This window comes from Typopeltis vanoorti, chromosome 12, assembly GCF_054136105.1.
Source record: "Typopeltis vanoorti isolate ZY-2024b chromosome 12, IOZ_Tvanoo_1.0, whole genome shotgun sequence".
NCBI lineage: Eukaryota > Metazoa > Arthropoda > Arachnida > Uropygi > Thelyphonidae > Typopeltis > Typopeltis vanoorti.
The window spans coordinates 35,927,001-35,947,111 of record NC_143560.1 but is presented as its reverse complement, the minus strand read 5'-3'; the positions used below and the strand labels follow the sequence as shown (position 1 = coordinate 35,947,111).

At 35.4% G+C, this 20,111-nt stretch overlaps 2 protein-coding genes across 8 annotated transcripts in view; one reads left to right on the top strand and one right to left on the bottom strand.

Moving 5' to 3' along the window:
- The window catches only part of LOC150100692 (AN1-type zinc finger protein 2A), a 316,183-nt gene that overhangs the window by 126,623 nt on the left and 169,449 nt on the right, over positions 1-20,111 (bottom strand). For 2 of the 7 annotated variants that reach the window (XM_090401817.1, XM_090401818.1), the window contains one exon: positions 7,684-7,893. The exons of 4 other annotated variants lie outside the window; for them this stretch is intronic. In XM_090401817.1, the coding sequence (XP_090257943.1) occupies positions 7,684-7,708 (25 nt within the window). In that variant the 5' untranslated portion in view covers positions 7,709-7,893. Of the gene's footprint in view, positions 1-787; positions 870-7,683; positions 7,894-20,111 lie in introns of those variants that run through there. One more of the 7 variants, XM_090401816.1, reaches the window with a different exon arrangement.
- The window catches only part of Cyp40 (Cyclophilin 40), a 113,056-nt gene that overhangs the window by 52,053 nt on the left and 40,892 nt on the right, over positions 1-20,111 (top strand). The window contains exons 5-7 of the mRNA XM_090401814.1: positions 943-1,065; positions 6,532-6,638; positions 15,948-16,037. Coding sequence (XP_090257940.1) covers positions 943-1,065; positions 6,532-6,638; positions 15,948-16,037 — 320 coding nt within the window. The remainder of the gene's footprint in view (positions 1-942; positions 1,066-6,531; positions 6,639-15,947; positions 16,038-20,111) is intronic.

Sequence of the window (20,111 nt, the reverse complement as noted above, 5' to 3'; positions counted from 1 at the left end):
CTTTTTGGAGATAAGGCGAAATAGTGGCCACGTGCAAGAGCGGCGAGTGCTTCAGGCTTCAACACAGTGGAAGAGAGGTTGACTACAGTGTTGAGTGGTTGCTGTGGTACGGAAGTAGAGTTCTTTTCCAAGTTATCAAATTTCTTGATGTGCTGACTACATATCTTATCAAATTCTTTTGTTGCTGAAGTGCACGAGATGTCATAGAGAATCGTCCAAAGGTAGTGGCTCAGTATCCACTGAAAGCTCCTCCTCAGAGACTTAAAAAAGTCTCTTTGAGTTATATTTAGCATAAATAAAGTTCTTACTACCTGTGAAGATGCCAACAAAGTTTGTTGAAATGCAATTTTAGAGATTCTTGTGCATTTTGAAAGGTCATTTTCATCTAGCGATGATCTCGCTCAATTTTCACTTCTGTATTTGTAAATCCAAATTCAAGAAAGATATCATGATACTTGCTAATTCATTTCTCACTTTCACCTACCTGAAAAAACATGAAGGATGGTATTTCCTAACCTTAGTCCATAATTAATACAAGATGGAAATGACTCCTATAAAATTTATTGCAGTGAAATGTGTGAACCTAGTATACCATACCAAGGTATAGCGCAGTACATTGAATTTGAATTTGCATGTAAATATACACAGGTATAGAACATAATGGAACTACTATATAGTTACATTCACAGTTGATGAGATGTCCTGTTGGGTGGCTGCAGCTGTAAGAATGATAAAGGGAAAAAAAAAAAAATAATTGTTTAAATAGATTATGTTGTCTACAACTTACAAAAAGAGATTCCAGCTGAAAAGTGGAGGACCATAGTCTCCCTTCCCATGCTCTTTTCATTTGTTTGTTTTTAAACTTTTTTGAGATGTTCACTTAATTATGAAGATAGGACTTGCATAATATGATAAAGAACACACTTTTGTTTCCATTTTTAGGATTGTTTTATAGAAAATTCTGGAGAAATTAAACCCGGTGAAGACTGTGGTTTAAGTGAAAATGATGGGACTCAGGATGTTTTTCCTCCTTTTCCTGATGACTCAGACTTGGATTTTACACAGGTTAAGATTGTATTCTTCTTATTCTAATAAGTAGTTCATTTTTTTCTTTCCTTTTGAATAAGAAAGCATAAATATAATGTTGATATATTTTATTTATAAATTTAAATCTTATCTTTCTATCATTTTAAATTATTTTTAATTATATTTTAGAGCATATAATTAATTTTTTTATTTCAATTGTATATAGTGATTATCCATCTTCCGGTTAACCAACTAGATCATTTATTATGCCCTTTGATAAGATGCAGTCAGTTTTGAAGTTGGTCACATTATTAACATTTTTGTGGTGGTGGCAGAGAGAGTTCCATAAGAAGAACACATCCCTAAACTAATTATTAAAGAGATTGATCCTCCTACTTATAAACTGTCCAAAAATTATCCAGGCTGCTAAAGAATTTAAAAGGTAGAACATCATCCCTAATATTAAAATTTCAGATCATTTGGCATCAGTAGTCACACATCTTGTGGAAAGGGACATCACATCAATTTTTGACATAGTATATTTTGCCTCTGTTCTTCTCACAGAAGAGAAATAGTTGCTCTCTGAGAATATCTTCACAAAAGTGTAGACAGTGAAAGAGATAACACAGTGATGTATTCCATATACATCGTTATTCAAAACCTAAGGAACGAACACTATTTCTGAAGATTACCACTGCAAATTTAGCCGAATCAGCTTGTGCCAATTTGTTAACTGACAATTTCGAGTAGAAAGTACATACACATTCAAATTGCGTTGCAAAGAGGTCAAGTGGTAGCACTCAAAAGGATAAAAGGCTGTGCTAAGTGACTTGTGTTTTGAAGGACACCCTTTTTGTGAAGAAATAAAGTTGAAAATTGGATGTCTTGTAATGCCCCAAAGACATCATCTAGATGATTTCACATGGGGAAGAATTATTGGAAAGCTCGAAGCAGGCTGCAGAATTAATAATATTGCCAAAGAGTTTGGAATACCACATAGTGTTGTATCCAGGCTCTGGACAACATTTCAAACCAATGGAATGTGTTTCAGATATTTGCTAAGAGGTCATCCTCACTCTACATCTGAGCATGAAGACAGATTTTTGGTTATAACAGCAAAAAGTAATCGACATATCATGGCAGGTCAGCTCCATTCAAGCACAGGTATGCAGATATCTCAACAAATTGTAGCAAGACGTCTGCGACAAGTAGGCCTATATGCCTGGAAGGCCCATAGTTTGTTTATCCTCATTCATTAGAGCATGTTTTCAGTGGTGTTGTATCCATAGACAAGACACCAATGGACTAATGCACTCTTTACAGATGAGAATCGTTTTAGTCTTTCCTCCGATTCTAAACACTTGATCTGGCTAGAAAGTGGTACTGCTTACCATCACGAGAATGGTCTTGAAAGGGATAGATACAGCAGTGTCATAGTGTGGGGTTGCATTGTGCTTAATGGATGCACCGAGCTACAAGCCCTGGAAAAAAGGGACTACAACTGGCGAACTATATTACAAAGAAGTTCTTCAACATCCTGTTCGATTGTTCCATGGTGCTGTAGACAAAGAATTTATTTTTATGGATGACAATGCCACACCACATCATACACAAGCAGTGGAGATATTTCTGGAGACTGAGGATATTAATCAATTTCAGTGGCCAGCATGTTCCCCAGATCTCAACCCCCATAGAACACGTTTGGAGCACAATAGGAAGATGCATTGCTGCTCCCTATAATCCCCCCCCCCCCCAAGAAAATAAACAAGTCCTTAACCTTGTTCTGAAGGAGGAGTGGCCAATTTGTATCAAGAACTCTTGAATGACTTGGTATTAAGCATGGTATGACATTGTGAGAACTGCACCACAGCTCAGGGTGGGCATATTCCATACTGAAATGTCTGTCTGCTCATTTTCTATAAGCACTATACATTAATTCCTTAGCTAAGTTAAGAAATTTGTAATTTTTGCCAGAAATGTAATTTAATTTGTACAAAATTTATAACACATTTTTTTGTGTAATATATATATATATTATTACTATGCTGACAATAAATTTATGTCCACATTTAGCTATAGTCATGAAAGTATTTTCATATACAAACAAAAATGTAGCTTGTCCTTGGCTTTTGGAAAGTAGTGTAGTCATAGATATCAGTTTCTTCAGAATTAAACATCCGACATCACATAAAATTTACTGCAGAAATAGAAACAGGTGATTTACTTCCCTTTTTTGATAGCAGACTTACCAGGTCCTTGGGCAAGCTAAAAACTTTATACCAAAGATACACACAAATAGTACTGCCACACCACATCACTACAAGCAAAAAAACATTAGGTATAATTTCTATTCTTAGCAGTCCTAGTATAGGAATATAAAAATAAATGAGCTTATTTTTATATTCCTGTCCTTCAGTTGAATTCCAGTTTTGTCCTGGACTGTTAATAGCTTTCAGTTGGTATAATGACATATCAGTTGAGCCTGAAACATGCATCCATTTGTTTTTAATTGCTATTCTGCTCTTTTTTTTTTTTTTTAATGCATAATACTTTGATAGTTGTGTTTTTGTCTCTCTTCCTCCCGCTGCACCAGATGTATCTATCACTAAAAAAAAAGAGTTTCGGTATATAATACAGTTTAAATAACTTGGATAAGAAATGCAAGCAGTTATTTCCATTATGAGGTGTGATAATCCTTTACGCTTAGGAGAACATGCAACTAAATTAACTCATGTTCATTGTTGTGTCTCAGAGCCAGTTTACTAAAAGCAAGTAAAAGCACCTACAGCTAATTTTAGCTAGAATTAGTTCACATAAACTATATATTTTTATGTCTTCTAGTCTCCTTCATAATATATATTTTTTTGTCATTGTCATTAATGACATGACAAGACAGAAAAGGAGAAAGCTTTCCTATTGTAATATATAATTTTTTATTATTAAAAATTGAATATGCACCATCATTTGTAATTATTTACTGTGCATAATTATTGTATCAGCCTGGAAAATATTGGAATAAATTTTTATTCTAATATTTTGCGCAAATATCTTAACTGACACTACGTTAACTGTTACAGATGTCCTACATTATTTTTATTAATATACAGTGCACAAGTGATTATTTTATAAAGGAATTAACTGTATTTTTTCATTGAGTAATTACATTAACAAAAAAAATTTAATTATAAATACAAAAATTGCCATTTATTGTGTAAATGTTAATTTCTGTATTTAAATAGTTTCTATTTTGTATTTGTAATTGTTATATAATCTATGTATTTTTTACTCCTTCTATTTGGTAAGATCTAGGTTTATGTTCTATTCTTATATTTATAGCCTGTGCCTCTTACATTGTTAAATAGGCAGAAGTCTTGGAATAATACTCCATTTTCATTTCCCAGTCCTTTTTCTGTCACTATTTCATATTTGCTGTTGTCTCTGCCCACCTTTGCATTTACATCTCTCAAAAACAGGGTCATATCTCTTTTGCTAATCTTGTCTCCTTTTCTAGTAAGTCATAAAAAGCTCTTTCTTTCCGGTCAGTGTCATATGTAGAGTGTAAATGTTTATATTAGTAACATTTTTATACTTACTTTTGAACCTAGCTTTTATTATCCTTTCTCCTACTAGGTTTCATTCCAGTTATGCCTTTCTTGCATGTATCAGAGCAATGCCCCTGCTGTGTTCTTCATCCTGTGGGTTTCTAGAATATATGGCATTTTTATTTGATTTGTTTTATAATCTGTTTGATGTGCTTTCCAGATTCATACATTGTCCTGTTTTTCCACCATCCAATTTTGGTTGCAGATTCCTTTAAAAGAACCTTCTGCCATTTGGATATCTAAGAGCTTTTGTCAAACCACATCATTTCCTCTAGTGGTTCTTCAGCAGAACTAGTCCAATTTCCTGCATTCTTCAAGGTTTCTATAGTAGAAATTTTTTTTAGCATATTAAGATAAAAAATTCATTTTGGTTAAATGCGTTTCCTGGTTTTGAGTCAAGTTCTTTGATAATACATAATGGTGTGCTCATCATTGCCATTTCATGACTGAAATAGAAAATGTGACATACGCTGAATCATGCTCAGAAAAAAAAATTTAACTATGAAATCAGCTGGTTGAGAAGAGGGAATAAATTTTGGAACTTGATAGTAGATATCAAGTGTGAATCAAGCATTCACTGGTTGATACCAGTGCTTCACTTGGTTGTTGACCTCCAAGATGTTATTCTATCTAGTTAGTTCAGAATACCTCAGGACATCTTCCATGGTCTAGTGGAGTCAGTGCTAAGACAGGTGCAACTGGTTATCTTGGCCAAAAGAGGCCCTTTAGTCGATGTTTTGGCTCATGAGTGTCTATCTGACTTGTATAGTCATGCTATGTATAAATTATATTTTAACCTTCATTGATTTGAAGTTTGTTTCTCTTGATATTATTCACAGGGAAATAAGATTCTATTACTTTGTCTTCAAAACCTAGTCATAGACAATATTTGATTGGTACATACCTCTGTATTATACAAATACCCTGTAATTTTATTATTTTTTTATATGTTGATCCATAGGTTAGGTATAAACTGTTCTAGATAATTTAAATATACATAATATCCAGATCCCAAAGGGAAAATAGGTAATTGTATTTATAATAGTCTTTTAAAAGACTGCATGTGATATTTTAATATCTTGCATGATATATAGTTGCTTGTATAAATGATACTATACTGATAATACATAGTACTGTTTATTGAAATAAAATACACTACCTGGTCAAAAAATTAGAGTGGGTTTACCTAGTGTCATATACTAGGCATGCTGTACTAGTATATTATATTGTAAAACTGGGGTTTGATGTCTGTGGTTCTGCTTGTGCCTGAAAGTTATCTAAGTTAAGTCATTCCTGTTGTAGTAATAACAATGAGAATGGTGGGCCCTCTTGTACCCTGTTTTGTTAACATTCCAAAGATTTTCATTTCATTTGAAATCTGGTAACAAGAGAAGATAATTGACTGATTTCACCTTCTTTAAGCTGCCAAAAGACAGATTTCATGAACGAATGCATCATCGTTTTTAAAGTAACTGTCACATTTCAGTCAAGAAATGCAACATAGGATGAAAGTGATCAGAAATGTTTATTTGCATATCATATTTTGTCATGCCTTTATAGATAGATACCAGTGGATCATGTTGTAAGAACATTTTTCATGCTTTCACATTGTGATTTTCATAGTTCTTATTATAGCTGCTGCTTACTTGTTTGCTATGGAGGTGAATTACACATGTGTTTTGTTTCTCTTTGAAATTCAGTATTGATATTTGCATAATTATGCAGATTAGATTTAAGACTATTTGGGTAATATGTGATCCTTTCAGTTGACTCTCCAATTTGTGTTATTTTCTTGGAAACATTTTAAAACAAAAAAGTAGAGGTTCTAATTTTATGGCCAGGTTGTGTGGCCTGCTATACAATAAGTACTAAATGATATCGCCATATGTTTTCTGCTGTTTAGGTTGATCTCATCTTAGAAGTATCAGATAAAATAAAAAATTCAGGAAATATGTATTTTAAAAAAGAAAATTTTGTATCAGCAAATACAAAGTACAAGAAAGCATTAAGGTGAGTAGCTCTGTGACCATTGATTGGTATTAAGTTTTTTAGTCTTATTTCATGCACAATGCATTATGAAATGTTTTAAAAATACAAAGGTTAAACAGGAAAATTAGAATCATATCATAAATATATTCACATTCTAAGCTGATGTGAATGGAATAATAGTGAGGAAAAAAGTCATAGGAAAATGGTGAGAAGTCTTGTGTTGAACTTTCACAGTATTCTGTATATCCTTAGTGATGCTTTCCATTTCTGAGATATTCTTCTCAGAATTGTTATTGCAAAATATATTGCATGACTGCAGTGTCCTAGGTTAAATTTCAGAAATCTAAAATCGTGGTGGATCTGATGTGGCCACCACAACATAGAGAAATCTCAGTTGGTTTGCTGCAATCAGATCTGGCTACACCTATAGATTCACCAACTGCACAGTGGTTGGCCTACCTTGGATATATCCCACCCAGTAGGCTGGAGGAAATTATCTAGGATTGAATGTAGGTTAGCCCCTTCTCCAGAAGAAAGACCAAACAAAACATCTGAGGTATATCACTAGCTGATAAATGACTTATACCCTTATTGGAAGTTTAAAATTGCCATAAATCTGGTTTGGATTCTAGAGCAATGATCCAGTTTATTCCCCCCTCCCCATTTCTTCTAGAATGCAGTGTGAGTGAGGTTTTCTGAATTAAGAGAGAGCACAGGGTATATTTTGTAGATATTCCACCACATCAAATCTAATAGCCTTTAAATGTCTCGAGCCAAAGCACATTATGTGAGATGTCAGAGTCAAGAACAATCTTGGATCCAATTTACATCATCATAATCAAATTACCACTGCAAAAACTGTATGTGATAAAATCTGGAAAATTAAAGATAGATATAGAATGCATCATTTGTCTACCTTGGAATATAATGGATGTGTTGTTGATGATCCTAAAGCTATTGGCAACACTATGGGAGATAATGCTAGAATCTCAGCAACAGCTTCCTATCTTCCTGAATTTTTAATATTGAAAAAGCAATAAGAGAAACAGCAGCTAAAATTTCCTACCAATGCACCAGAGCAATACAGTCATCCTTTCATTAAGGAAGAGCTCATCTACTCTGTCATGCCAGTGCTATAGGTCTTGATGACATCCATTTTGAGATGATAAACATCTTTCATCATCTTCCATGGATCTTCTTCTCTTACTTTACAATAGAATACTTGCAGAGGAAGAGTTTCCAGGTACTTGGCATGAGTCAATTGTCGTTGCAATCCCTAAGTAAGAAATGTGAGCTTTAGTGATTAAACTTGAAAAGGGAAACATATGGAGTTAACAACTATCAAGTAGAAAAATTGAAATGTTTCCTGCTTTTCTACTTGATTTGAACCAAACACATCATTGTGTGTTTGGTTCCTGCTTATATAATTTGTTGTATCTTAGAATAATGATATTATGTCTATTATTTTAAAAAATTCTTCAAGTATTTAGTTACATTTTTCCCTATCAACAAAATCTCCTCTCGATTACCATCCATGAAAAATAAACAGCACTCTCTCTCCCTCCCTCCCTCCCTCCCCTGGTGTTTGTCAAGTTCAGTGTGAGTTCTTCTGCTGTGTCATTTCATTATCTAATTAAATTCAATTTTATTTCAAATCACTTAATTTGGGATTGCTTAATGATCAAAGCCAAATAACTGGGAGGAGACCTCCACATTGCCTTTCAGGAATGGAGAACAGAACTGCGTCCCATTAGTAGGTATCTACTGGGTACTGAACAAACAAGGATGCTGGCAATTTGGGACTAATAACTTCAAAGACTAATAAACTCAACATCAGAAGATAGGAACCATAGGAGTATTATTGGAAAGGATATCGAACTTGCAGAAGAATTAGAAAAGTACCACGTGGACATAATTGCCATTACTAGACAAAGGCAAAAACAGGTGATATTTTACTAAATAATAAGTATAGGATGTTATTTTCAGGCAATAATGATCAAGGAAAGGAAGGAGTAGCGACAGCATTCAACACCAAACACAAAGATAAACTTATTGATTGGAAGGTAGGTGCATGTAGAGTTATGTGAGGGCAAACTTCAAAATGGGGAAATGAACAGTGAAACTTATTTGTGACTATGGTCCTGCAGAAGATTCTTCTAAAGAAGTGGAAGAATTTTTTGAGTCATCAGAACAGGCACCAAAGCAGTCCTTGTTAAAGATCAGAACAGCAGAGTAGGAAATGAATCCCACCAGGCATATAGGAACATTTTTGGGAAAAAGGCAAAGCCGCTAATAATGGTAAGTATTTACTGGACTTCTGCTCAGGACACGGACTAGTCATTACTAACAACATAAAGATGTGCACAAGTTCACATGGAGAGAAGACACAAGAAACAAGAAAAGCCTCATTAAATATGCCATTGTTGATAGTGATATCATTATGCTGGTTCAGATACAAGAGTGTACAGAGGATTTGAAATTGGAAGTGATCATTACTTAGTACTAAGCAGAATCAAAATGAAAGGAACAGTATGTAAGAAAGTTTTAAAAAGAATTAAAGTAGAGTGGTGTTTATAGTAAATTATTAACTGAACTATACAAACATTATTGGAGACATATACCGCTCTGCACAATATCGAGAGTATACAGGGTGTTCGGGATAAATTTGACATATTTATAATTAATTATATTTTTCCGTAAGTTACATGTATTAACACACACTTCTCTTCATTTAAAAGTTTGGACCCTTCTTCATTCATATACAAGATGTCAGAAAGGATGGATAGCTGGAACCCACCTGAATCATGGAAGAGAATAACTTGTATCATGATGATTCGTGCCCGCCATCAAAATAAGGATATTACGACTGCTGCCCAATGCTCCCTGAATACAGTAAAAACAATCAGGCATGAACTAGAGACTTGCAATGGTGACTACGAGGATGTAGCAAGAACAAAGATCCCTAGCAGACGATCTGATTGCGTTCGTACAGCAGAATTCCTCGCAAATCTGCAGGAACAGGTGTTGAAGAACCCTGGCATTGGAATTCGGGCTTTGTTCGTGGAGTTGCTAACTGTAGTCAAGCCCTGGATAACAAGGGTAGCCAATGGTAGGCCGTATGTATGGCAGCAGGATTCGGCCCCTTGCCACACCTCTGGGAAAAGTCAAAAATGGTTGTCTGAAAATTTCTACGACTTCACCAGTCCAAATGTTTGGCCTCCAAACTCCCCAGACCTTAACCCCATGGATTATTTTGTATGGGGCGCAGTTGAAAAAGACACCAATCGCACTTCCAGTAATACAAAAGCCCAGTTAATGGATAAAATTAAAACAGTTTTTGCAGCCCTTCCCAGGGAGACTGTAGCATCAGCTTGTTCGAGGTTCCGAAGCAGAATTGAAGCTGTGATCGATGCTAATGGTGGTTATTTTGAGTAAATCTTGTTGATAGTATTGTAATTAACTCTGCCTGTAATGTTTTTTTGTCAATTCATTAAATTTAATAGATACAAAGAAGATTTTCTTTTTCCTTACGAAACTGTCAAATTTATCCCGAACACCCTGTATATAACATTTCATTTGACACATCTGTGCAACTTCAGTTGGAAAGACCTGGGTTAGATTCCTGTCAGTGACATGAAGAACCATTATTTGGTCTCTTTTGACTAAAGGTGAGTTAGCCAGTCTCATACGGAGGTAGGGGGTTTTTTCACCTGGAAACTCAGGTTTTTCGTACCCCAGAACTGGCACACTGGTCCCGTGAACACATGCTTCTACAGACATAGGACACCTCCAGAAATAAGGAATAACCAACCTATTCCATAAGATTTCGGTTCCGAATACCATCATCATCAAATTCCTGACATGCACCCTCAAGGGGTGTACAGAATATGATAGTACTACATGAAAAAAATTACATCATTACTAACTTCCTATCTATAATTTTCCTCCAAATCAGTCTGTTACTTGTCAAGACTCCAACATTATCAGATCTTATATTTCTGTCGTCTAAGGCACTTTGTACCGTATTAATCCACCTATATCTTGGTCTTCCTCTGGGTCGTTTTCCTGCCAACCTGGCAGAGAACACTTGTTTTGCAAATCTTTCCTCGCCCATTCTGTTTAAGTGACCATACCACCTGAGATTAGCTCTGTTAATGCATTCCTGAATGCTGACAATGTCTAGTTCTTTCCTAATATCCTCGTTTTTAATATGATATTGCCATTAATGCCATCTGTTCATGCCTCTAATCTTTCTCAGGACTCTCATATCTGCGGTCTCTAGTCTTTGGTCAAATGTTCTACTTCTGACCCAGCTCTCAGATCCATAAGTTAAAACTGGTTTGAACACTGTCTTGTATACAGCTAATGTAGTGTTCCGACTAATTTCTCTCTTATTCCATATGAATTTATTCAATTGACTGCCTACTATACCAGCTTTTTTGATGCTGTTGTCTATTTTTATATTTAATTTACCATCTTCGGTAAAAATAGTGCCTAAGTAGCTGAAATGTTTTACTTGTTCCACAGGTTCTCCATTCACAACACAATTGACATTTTCAACGATTATACCTATTTTCATTGTCTTTGTCTTTTTATTACTGATCTTCATGCCATATCTATTACAACAGTTATTCAATTTAGTCAGGGAATCTTGCAAACTTGTAGTGGATTTATTTAGGAGTATAACATCATCCGCATAAAGCAAAGAGCTGACATTAACATCTCCAATTTTGATATCAGGTTTAATACCACTTTCCTTCATAATGTGATCCATATAGATAATGAATAGCAGAGGGGATAATGTAGATCCTTGTCTCACACCAGATTTAACATTAAACCATCTTCCTGTACTTCCTTCAATTCTAACTGCTGACTTGCAACTCAAATAAAGACTAAGTATTGATTGATATAATGCCCAATGACACTATATAACTTGTAGCGTATTGAATAATTTCTCTCTTGGCACCTTGTCATATGCCTTTTCCAGATCGACAAAACCTTAATACAGATCTTTGTTATATTCCCATGCTTTCTCAACTATTTGTCGTAAAGTGAAGATCTGATCCTGACAGCCTCTATTTGACCTGAATCCAGCTTATTCTTCCAAGCTTTTCTTCCAGTTCATCTCAACCGTTTCTCAAGTATATTGGCATAAATCTTTCCAGGAACACTCATCTCATCATCACATCTTCTTTATACCCTCTTTTACCTTGGGGTGTCGAGGGTCAATTGATCATCGGACCTCAATCCGTTCACAGGATAAGGTGGTCAGCCCTATGCTGACCGGTATATCCTATGGCCTGTAGTGTTAAGTTCTCAAGGCCAGTTTGTCTGCTTTGCGGGATGAAAAACCCCAGAATAAACTGGGAAAAAAACCATGCTGTCCACGCCCAAGACTGGCTAACTTGGTTATGGCTGAGGAAGATCCTTCAGCTCCTCACGTCACCGACGGGAATCGAACCTAGGACACTCCTTCCCCAGACATATGGTTGCGAAGCGCAACCATATGTCTGGGGAAGGAGTGTTCCAGGAACACTCAGTAGGGAAATGCCTCTGTAATTCTCACATTCAGTTTTATTTCCCTTTTTTATATATGGGTACTATTAGAACTCTATTCCAATCATCAGGAATTCGTTCCTCTGTCTAGGCCTTCTGAACTATGCAGTGCAGCCACTGTGACACTTATACCACCGTACTTCAGCATTTCTGGTCGAATATCATCTACTCCGGCTGCATTTCCACATTTCAAGCCTTTGATGGCTTTTTCTACTTCAAGTATGGATATGTATTCCTGATTGCATGCCTGGTCAGTGTTTTTTACCACTGTGCTATCACTGCTTGTTTCATTTAGCAATTTTTAAAGTAATTACTTCACACTTCAAGGATATCTTTTTCTCCTGTTTTCATGTCACCTTTATCATCTCTAACTCCTTTTACAATACTCTTTCCTCCATTTCTAAGCTTCTTCAACAACCTCCAGAATATCTTACCACCTTCTTCATATTTATTTTCTATGTTCTTGCCAAAGTCGTCCCATGACTTTTGTTTAGCTAGTTTTACACAGTGTTTAGCATTCTTGCATTTGTCTCTGTATTCTCTAAGAGCACAAGTTGACTTATTTGCAAGGAACTTTTGATATGCTTTCTTCTTTTTCTTCACTGCCTCTTTAACTTCCTGTGTCCACCATGGAGTTCTGATTTTTCTATCTTTGCACACAACTTCACCACATACCTTTCTGTCTGAATCAGTCAGTGCTTTCTTCAGAATTTGCCATTGAATCTCCAAGGTTTGGTTCCTGTTCTCAAGCTCTTTCATTTTTTTTTGAATAATGTTTGTATATTTTAGTCTACAGTTCACATCTGAGAGCTGCTTAACTTTTATTTGCTTTCAAACTTTCTTACATGTTCTTCTTTTCCACATGAAATTCAATTTTATCCTACTCAAGACTAAATAGTGATCACTTCCAATTTCAAATTCTCTGTACACTCTGGTGTCCTGCACCAGGGAGAAAACATCACTATCAACAATAACATATTCAATGAGACTTTTCTTATTCCTTGCCTCTTCATGATAATTTGTGCACATTTTTATGTTGGAACATGGTGTTAGTAATAACTAGTCAATGTCCTGAGCAGAAATCCAACAGGTATTTGCCATTATTATTAGCTTTGCTCTTTTCTCCAAATTTTCCCAAAATATTTTTGTATGTCTGACAATCATTTCCTACTCTGCTATTTAGATCCTCAACAAGGACCAACTTTTCGTTTTTCATTATGTCAGTTGCTTTCTCTAAAGCATCGAAAAATTCCTCCACTTCTACTAGGGTAGAAGTGGAGGAAGAAGATTAGCCTCGTATTTTGTATTGAATACTATGGCTACTCCTTCTTTTCCTTGATTGTCATTGCCTGAATATAATATTTTGTATTTATTGATCAGAAAGATCTCACCAGTTTTTGTCTTTTTTGTTTCAGTCACTGCTGTTATGTCAATCTCGTACTTATCTAATTCCTCAGCTAGCTCCATTTCTTTGCCATTCAGGCTTCTTATGTTGATAGTAACGATCTTTAACCCTGGTGATATTGAGTGGGGTGTGCTTTTAGATTTGTTCCAGTAGCTGACTTTTCGCTGTTTGCCCTGGTTCCCTGGTGAAAACAACGGGGGCCTTGTTTATCCAGGCGATGCCCCAGCCGGCATGAAATTTTGTCATGTTGTACCATCATTTTGTATATTGGTTTAAGCCATTAAGAATACAATTTGGTTGGCTAAATCGCAAATTGCCAGCCCATCCTCGTTCGTTCAGTATTCAGGTAGATACCCAACAGGATGCACCACGAGAAGGTGAGGATTGGACATTAGGTCAGAAGCCGTCGGTTCTCTGCATTCCTTTAAAGGTTATGTGGAGGTCTCCTCTCAGTTATACAGCTTTGACCTTTAAGCACCCCGTTCCGAATACCTATACAGCAAAATGTGTAGGTCTACGCGTGAGCGTAAATTAGGATAGGATAGGTATTTACTTACTGATTAGTTGATTAACTGTTCTATTAACAACGTGAATATAAGAAAAACATTAAGTAACTCTGTCAGTAACACCATAACAGGCCATGGTTTTCTCCAGATCAGGAACCTGGTTTCAGTTTGTAGAAAGAACCATGGAGATAGTGTGATGGTTTGGGGGACACCTTGTTGAGTGGGTGTAGTGACCTGCATGTACTTCCTATTGGAACTATGAATGCTGCAGCTTATAGGAATGATGTCCTGGACTGCTATGTTCTTCTGTATGCTGTTGCAATAAAGGCAACATCCCAAAAGGCAGTAATGCTCATCCTCAATGAGTGAAGCTTATTGACCAATATCATTAAAAAAAGACTATTCTTTTTCTCTTTTTTTCTCTTTTCTTGTTCTCTTTATTCCTTAATGTATGGAAACCAGTGTATTTTAGTATTTTGACTAATTTCACTCTTACGTTATATAAATTTATTCAGTTGACTTCCTTACCATACCAGCTTAGCTAATTTTGTTGTCTATTTCCATTTTTGATTTACCATCTTCACTAAAAATTGTGCCTAAATGGCTGAAATGTTTTTTACTTTGTATAGGTTCTCCATTCAGGATGCACTTTATGTTTTCAGTGGTTCTTCCTATTTTCATTGTCTTTATCTTTTTACTGCTAATTTTCTATCAAATTTATTACAATGGTTATTCAATTTAGTTAGGGAATCATGCAAACTTGTACTGGACTTGATTTATTTAGGAGTTATAACATTATCTGCATAGTAAAGAGTTGAGATTAATATCTACAATTTTAATATTAGGTTTAATGCCATTTTCCTTCATGTGATTTATATACATGATGAAAGACAGTAGTACCTTGTCTCACACTGTTTAACATCAAATCAGTTTACTGTACTTCCTTCAGTTCTAACTACTGATTACAACTCACATATAGATAATAGACCCATTTACCATATAACTATAGCATTTTGAACAGCTTTTCTTTTGGTATCAGTCATATGCCCTTTCCAGATTCTTGTAAAGATTTCCATGATTTCTCAACTATTTGTCTTAAAATGAAAATCTGGGCTTGACTACCTCTAGTTGGACTGAACCTTGTTCTTCTCCAAGCTTACCTTCCACAAGCTTTCTTGCTCTTTTTCTGAAATATACTTGTATAAATCTTACCAGGAACAGTCATTAGGAAAATTTCTGTACTGTTTACATTCAGTTTTATTTCTCTTTTTATAAGCAGATAATATGAGTGCTCTAATCCAGTCACCTGAAATTCAAACCCCCTGACCAGGCCAGCCTTTCGAAGTATGCAGTATAGCTACTGTAAAACTTGATACCTCCATATTTGACATTTCTAGAACTCTACTGATGTTGAGTTGAGATTTTGCTGACTTTTTGCCCTGGCTCTTTGATGGAAATAATGGGAGAATTGTTTAACCAAGCAATGATGCATCTGTATTCCAAATTGTATTCCTATTGGTTTAAGCCAATAGGAATACAATTTGGTTGGCTAAATCCCAAATTTCCACCCCATCCTCATTCAATCAGTATGCAGGTAACTAATGGGGTGTACCACGCGAAGATGAGGATGGGACATTAAGTCAGAAGCCTAGTCAGTTCTCTGCATTCTTGTGGAGCATTTTTTAGGAATCCCTTCAGTTTTCCAGCTTTCACTCTTAAGTACCCCAAGAAGTCAGATTACATAAAGAGAAATTGATAAAAAAGCAGCACATTTGTATATTAACCTTTTGTTTACCTTGGCATGAACCATGATATATCTTCTGGTACTCATTAATATTTATAATGAAATTTGTTTTCAATTAGGTATCTTAACAAGTTGCATGAAGTGAATGATTTGCAGAATGAAGACGACAAAAAAGTTCTAATCTTGGTGTTACCTTGTATACTAAACAGGTGAGTTTTGTTTGTTTTTTAATTTTCAAATGTTTCTTTGCATACGTGTTTAATTTTTTAATTTTAGTTGATTCTGAATCTTTAAAAATAGTGTCTGATTGCATTCAGCTAGTTATATTAATTATTATTATTCGTGACACCTCTAAGGATTCCGAGGACTCAACACTGGAGGACACCTACTGTACAACTCTCCATCTCCACCACTACACCGAACCTCTGCTACCAATCATCTACATCAACATTTATAATACAGCTAAGTGGATTGCTCCATGAACATTATTACAGAAATGATCCATATTTGCTGAAATATGAAATAAAATATAGAAATGTTCTATACCTTTTCCAGTTTTTCTAGTATTTTCTAAGTTGCATAAAAATACAACTTCCAGAGAATGAAATCAACTGCATTTTTCTCATAGTCAGTTTTAGAATTAGAACAAGACAAATTGGTTACATTATATAATACAAGAATAGAAAACATTCATCAAATGACTTCTTCCTCCTTCAGCAGTAAAATTACTTGTAAAATTAAATCCCATTGATCCTAACATTAGGAAAATTCTGCATATGAGCTGTATATGAGTGCCTGTGGTAAGATCAGTACACACTCAAATGATAATATTTACAAAATTAGTCATTGTATTGAATTTTCTTATTGACAAAATTGACACACTAAAGAAAACTCATCATCATCAAATTCCTGACATGTATTCTCAAGGGGTGTACAGGATATGATAGTACTACATGAAAAACTTACATCATTACTTACTTCCTATCTACAATTTTCCTCCAAATCAACCTGTTACCTGTCAAGACTGCAACATTATCGAATATTATATTTCTATCTTCTAAGGCACTTTTTACTGTATTAATCCACCTATATCTTGGTCTTCTTCTTCTCGGTCTTTTTCCTGCCAACCTGCCATAGAACACTTGATTTGCTAATCTTTCCTCTTACATTCTGTTTAAATGACCATACCACCTAAGATTAGGTGTTATGGTCCTTAAACACCTTCCTATTATACCAGTTTTGTTGAATCTGTTATCTATTTCCATATTTAAGTTACCATCTTCACTAAAAATCATGTCTAAGTAACTGAAATGTTTTAATTATTCTGTAGATTCTCCATTCAAATGCACTTGATATTTTCAAGGTATCTGCCTATTTTCATTGTCTTTGTATTGTTAATGCTGATTTTCATTACAAATTTATTACAAAGAGGGTGCTTAAGGGTCAAAGCTGTATAAGTGAGAGGAGAATCGATCAGGGCTTCTGACCTAATGTCCAATCCTCACCTTCTCGTGGTGCATCCTGTTGGGTATCTACTTTTATTAACCAATAAAACCAATTGGTTTTATTGGTTAAACCAAAATAAAAAATGATGGTACGACATGACAAAATTTCATGCTGGCTGGGGCGTTGCCCCAGTTAAACAAGGGCCCCCGTTGTTTTCGCCAGGGAACCAGGGCAAACAGCGAAAAGTCAGCTATCGGAATGAATCTGAAAACAAACACCAACTCAACATCACCAGAGTAAAAGATCGGTACTATCAACATAAGACGCCTGAATGGCAAAGAAATGGACCTAGCTGATGAATTAGATAAGTACCAGATCGACATAATAGGGGTGACTGAAACAAAAAAGACAAAATGTCAGACATACAAAAATGTTTTGGGAAAATTTGGAGAAAAGAGCAAAGCTACTAATAATGGCAAATAGCTGTCGGATTTCTTCTCAGGACATGGACTGGCTATTACTAACGCTATGTTCCAACATAAAAATGTGCACAAATTCACATGGAGAAAAGAGACAAGCAATAAGAAAAGTCTCATTGACAATGTTATTGTTGATAGTGATGTTTTCTCCCTGGTGCAGAACAACAGAGTGTACAGAGGATTTGAAATTGGAAGTGATCACTATTTAGTCTTGAGTAGGATAAAATTGAATTTCATATTGAAAAGAATAACATGTAAGAAAGTTTTAAAGCAAATAAAAGTTGAGCAGCTCTCAGATGTGAAATATAGACTAAAATACACAAAGATTATTGAATAAAAAAATGAAAGAGTTTGAGAACAGGAATCAAACCTTGGAGATTCAGTGGCAAACTCTGAAGAAAATATTGATTAATTCTGCCAGAGAGGCATGTGATGAGGTTGTCTGCAAGGATAAAAAAATCAGAACGCCCTGGTGGACACAGGAAGTTAAAGAGGCAGTGAAGAAAAAGAAGGAAGCATATCAAAAGTTCCTGTCAAATAAGTCAGCTTGTGCTCTTAGAGAATACAGAGACAAATGCAAGAATGTTAAACACTGTGTAAACCTAGCTAAACAAAAGTCATGGGAGGACTTTGGCAAGAATATAGAAAATAAATATCAAGAAGGTGGCAAAATATTCTGGAGGTTGTTGAAGAAGCTTAGGAATGGAGGAAAGAGTGCTGTAAAAGGAGTTAGAGTTGATAAAAGTGACATGAAAACGGGAGAAAAGGATATCCTTGAAGTATGGAGTAATTACTTTGAAAAACTGCTAAATGAAACAAGCAGTGATGACAGCACAGTGGTAAAAACCACTGACCAGGCATGCAGTCAGGAATACATATCCATACTTGAAGTAGAAAAAGCCATCAAAGGCTTGAAATGTGGAAAGGCAGCAGGAGTAGATGATATTCGGCCAGAAATGCTGAAGTATAAAAGTCTTACAGTGGCTGCACTGCATAGTTCACAAAGCCTGGACAGAGAGACGAATTCCCGATGATTGGAGTAGAGCTCTCATAGTACCCATTTATAAAAAGGGAAATAAAACTGAATGTGAGAATTACAGAGGTATTTCCCTACTGAGTGTTCCTGGCAAGATCCATGCAAGTGTACTTGAGAAACGGTTGAGAAGAATTATGAAAGAAAAGCTTGGTGAAGAACAAGCTGGATTCTGGCCAAATAGAGGCTGTCAGGATCAGATCTTCACTTTACGACAAATAGTCGAGAAAGCATGGGAATATAACAGAGATCTGTATTTAAGTTTTGTCGATTTGGAAAAGGCATATGACAAGGTGCCAAGAGAGAGAAGCTATTCAATACACTACAGTTATATGGTGTCAATGGGGCATTATATCAAGCAATACTTAGTCTTTATTTGAGTTGTAAGTCAGCAGTTAGAATTGAAGGAAGTACAGGAAGATGGTTTAATGTTAAATCTGGTGTGAGACAGGGATGTACATTATCCCCTCTGTTATTCATTATCTATATGGATCACATTATGAAGGAAAGTGGTATTAAACATGATATCAAAATTGGAGATGTTAATGTCAGCTCTTTGCTTTATGCAGATGATGTTATACTTCTAAATAAATCCGCTACAAGTCTGCAAGATTCTCGGACTAAATTGAATAGCTGTTGTAATAGATATGGCATGAAGGTAGCAATAAAAAGACAAAGACAATGAAAATAGGCAGAATCATTGAAAATGTCAACTGTGTTGTGAATGGAGAACTTGTGGAACAAGTGAAACATTTCAGCTGCTTAGGCATGATTTTTATTGAAGATGGTAAATTAAATATAGAAATAGACAACAGAATCAGCAAAGATGGTATGGTAGGAAGTCAATTGAATAAATTCATATGGAATAAGAGAGAAATTAGTCAGAACACTAAATTAGCTCTATATATATATATATATATATATATATACACAAGACAGTGTTCAAACCAGTTTTAACTTATGGATGTGAGAGCTGGTTCAGAAGTAAAACACTTGACCAAAGACTAGAGACGGCAGATATGAGAGTCCTGAGAAAGATTATAGGCATGAACAGATGGCATTAATGGCAATATCATATTAAAAACGAGGATATTAGGAAAGAACTTGACATTGTCAACATCCAGGAATGTGTTAGCAGAGCTAATCTCAGGTGGTATGGTCACTTAAACAGAATAGGCAAAGAAAGATTAGCAAAACAAGTGTTCTCTGCCAGGTTGGCAGGAAAACGACCCAGAGGAAGACCAAGATATAGGTGGATTGATACGGTACAAAGTGTCTTAGTGGATAGAAATATAAGATCTAATAATGTTGGAGTCTTGACAAGT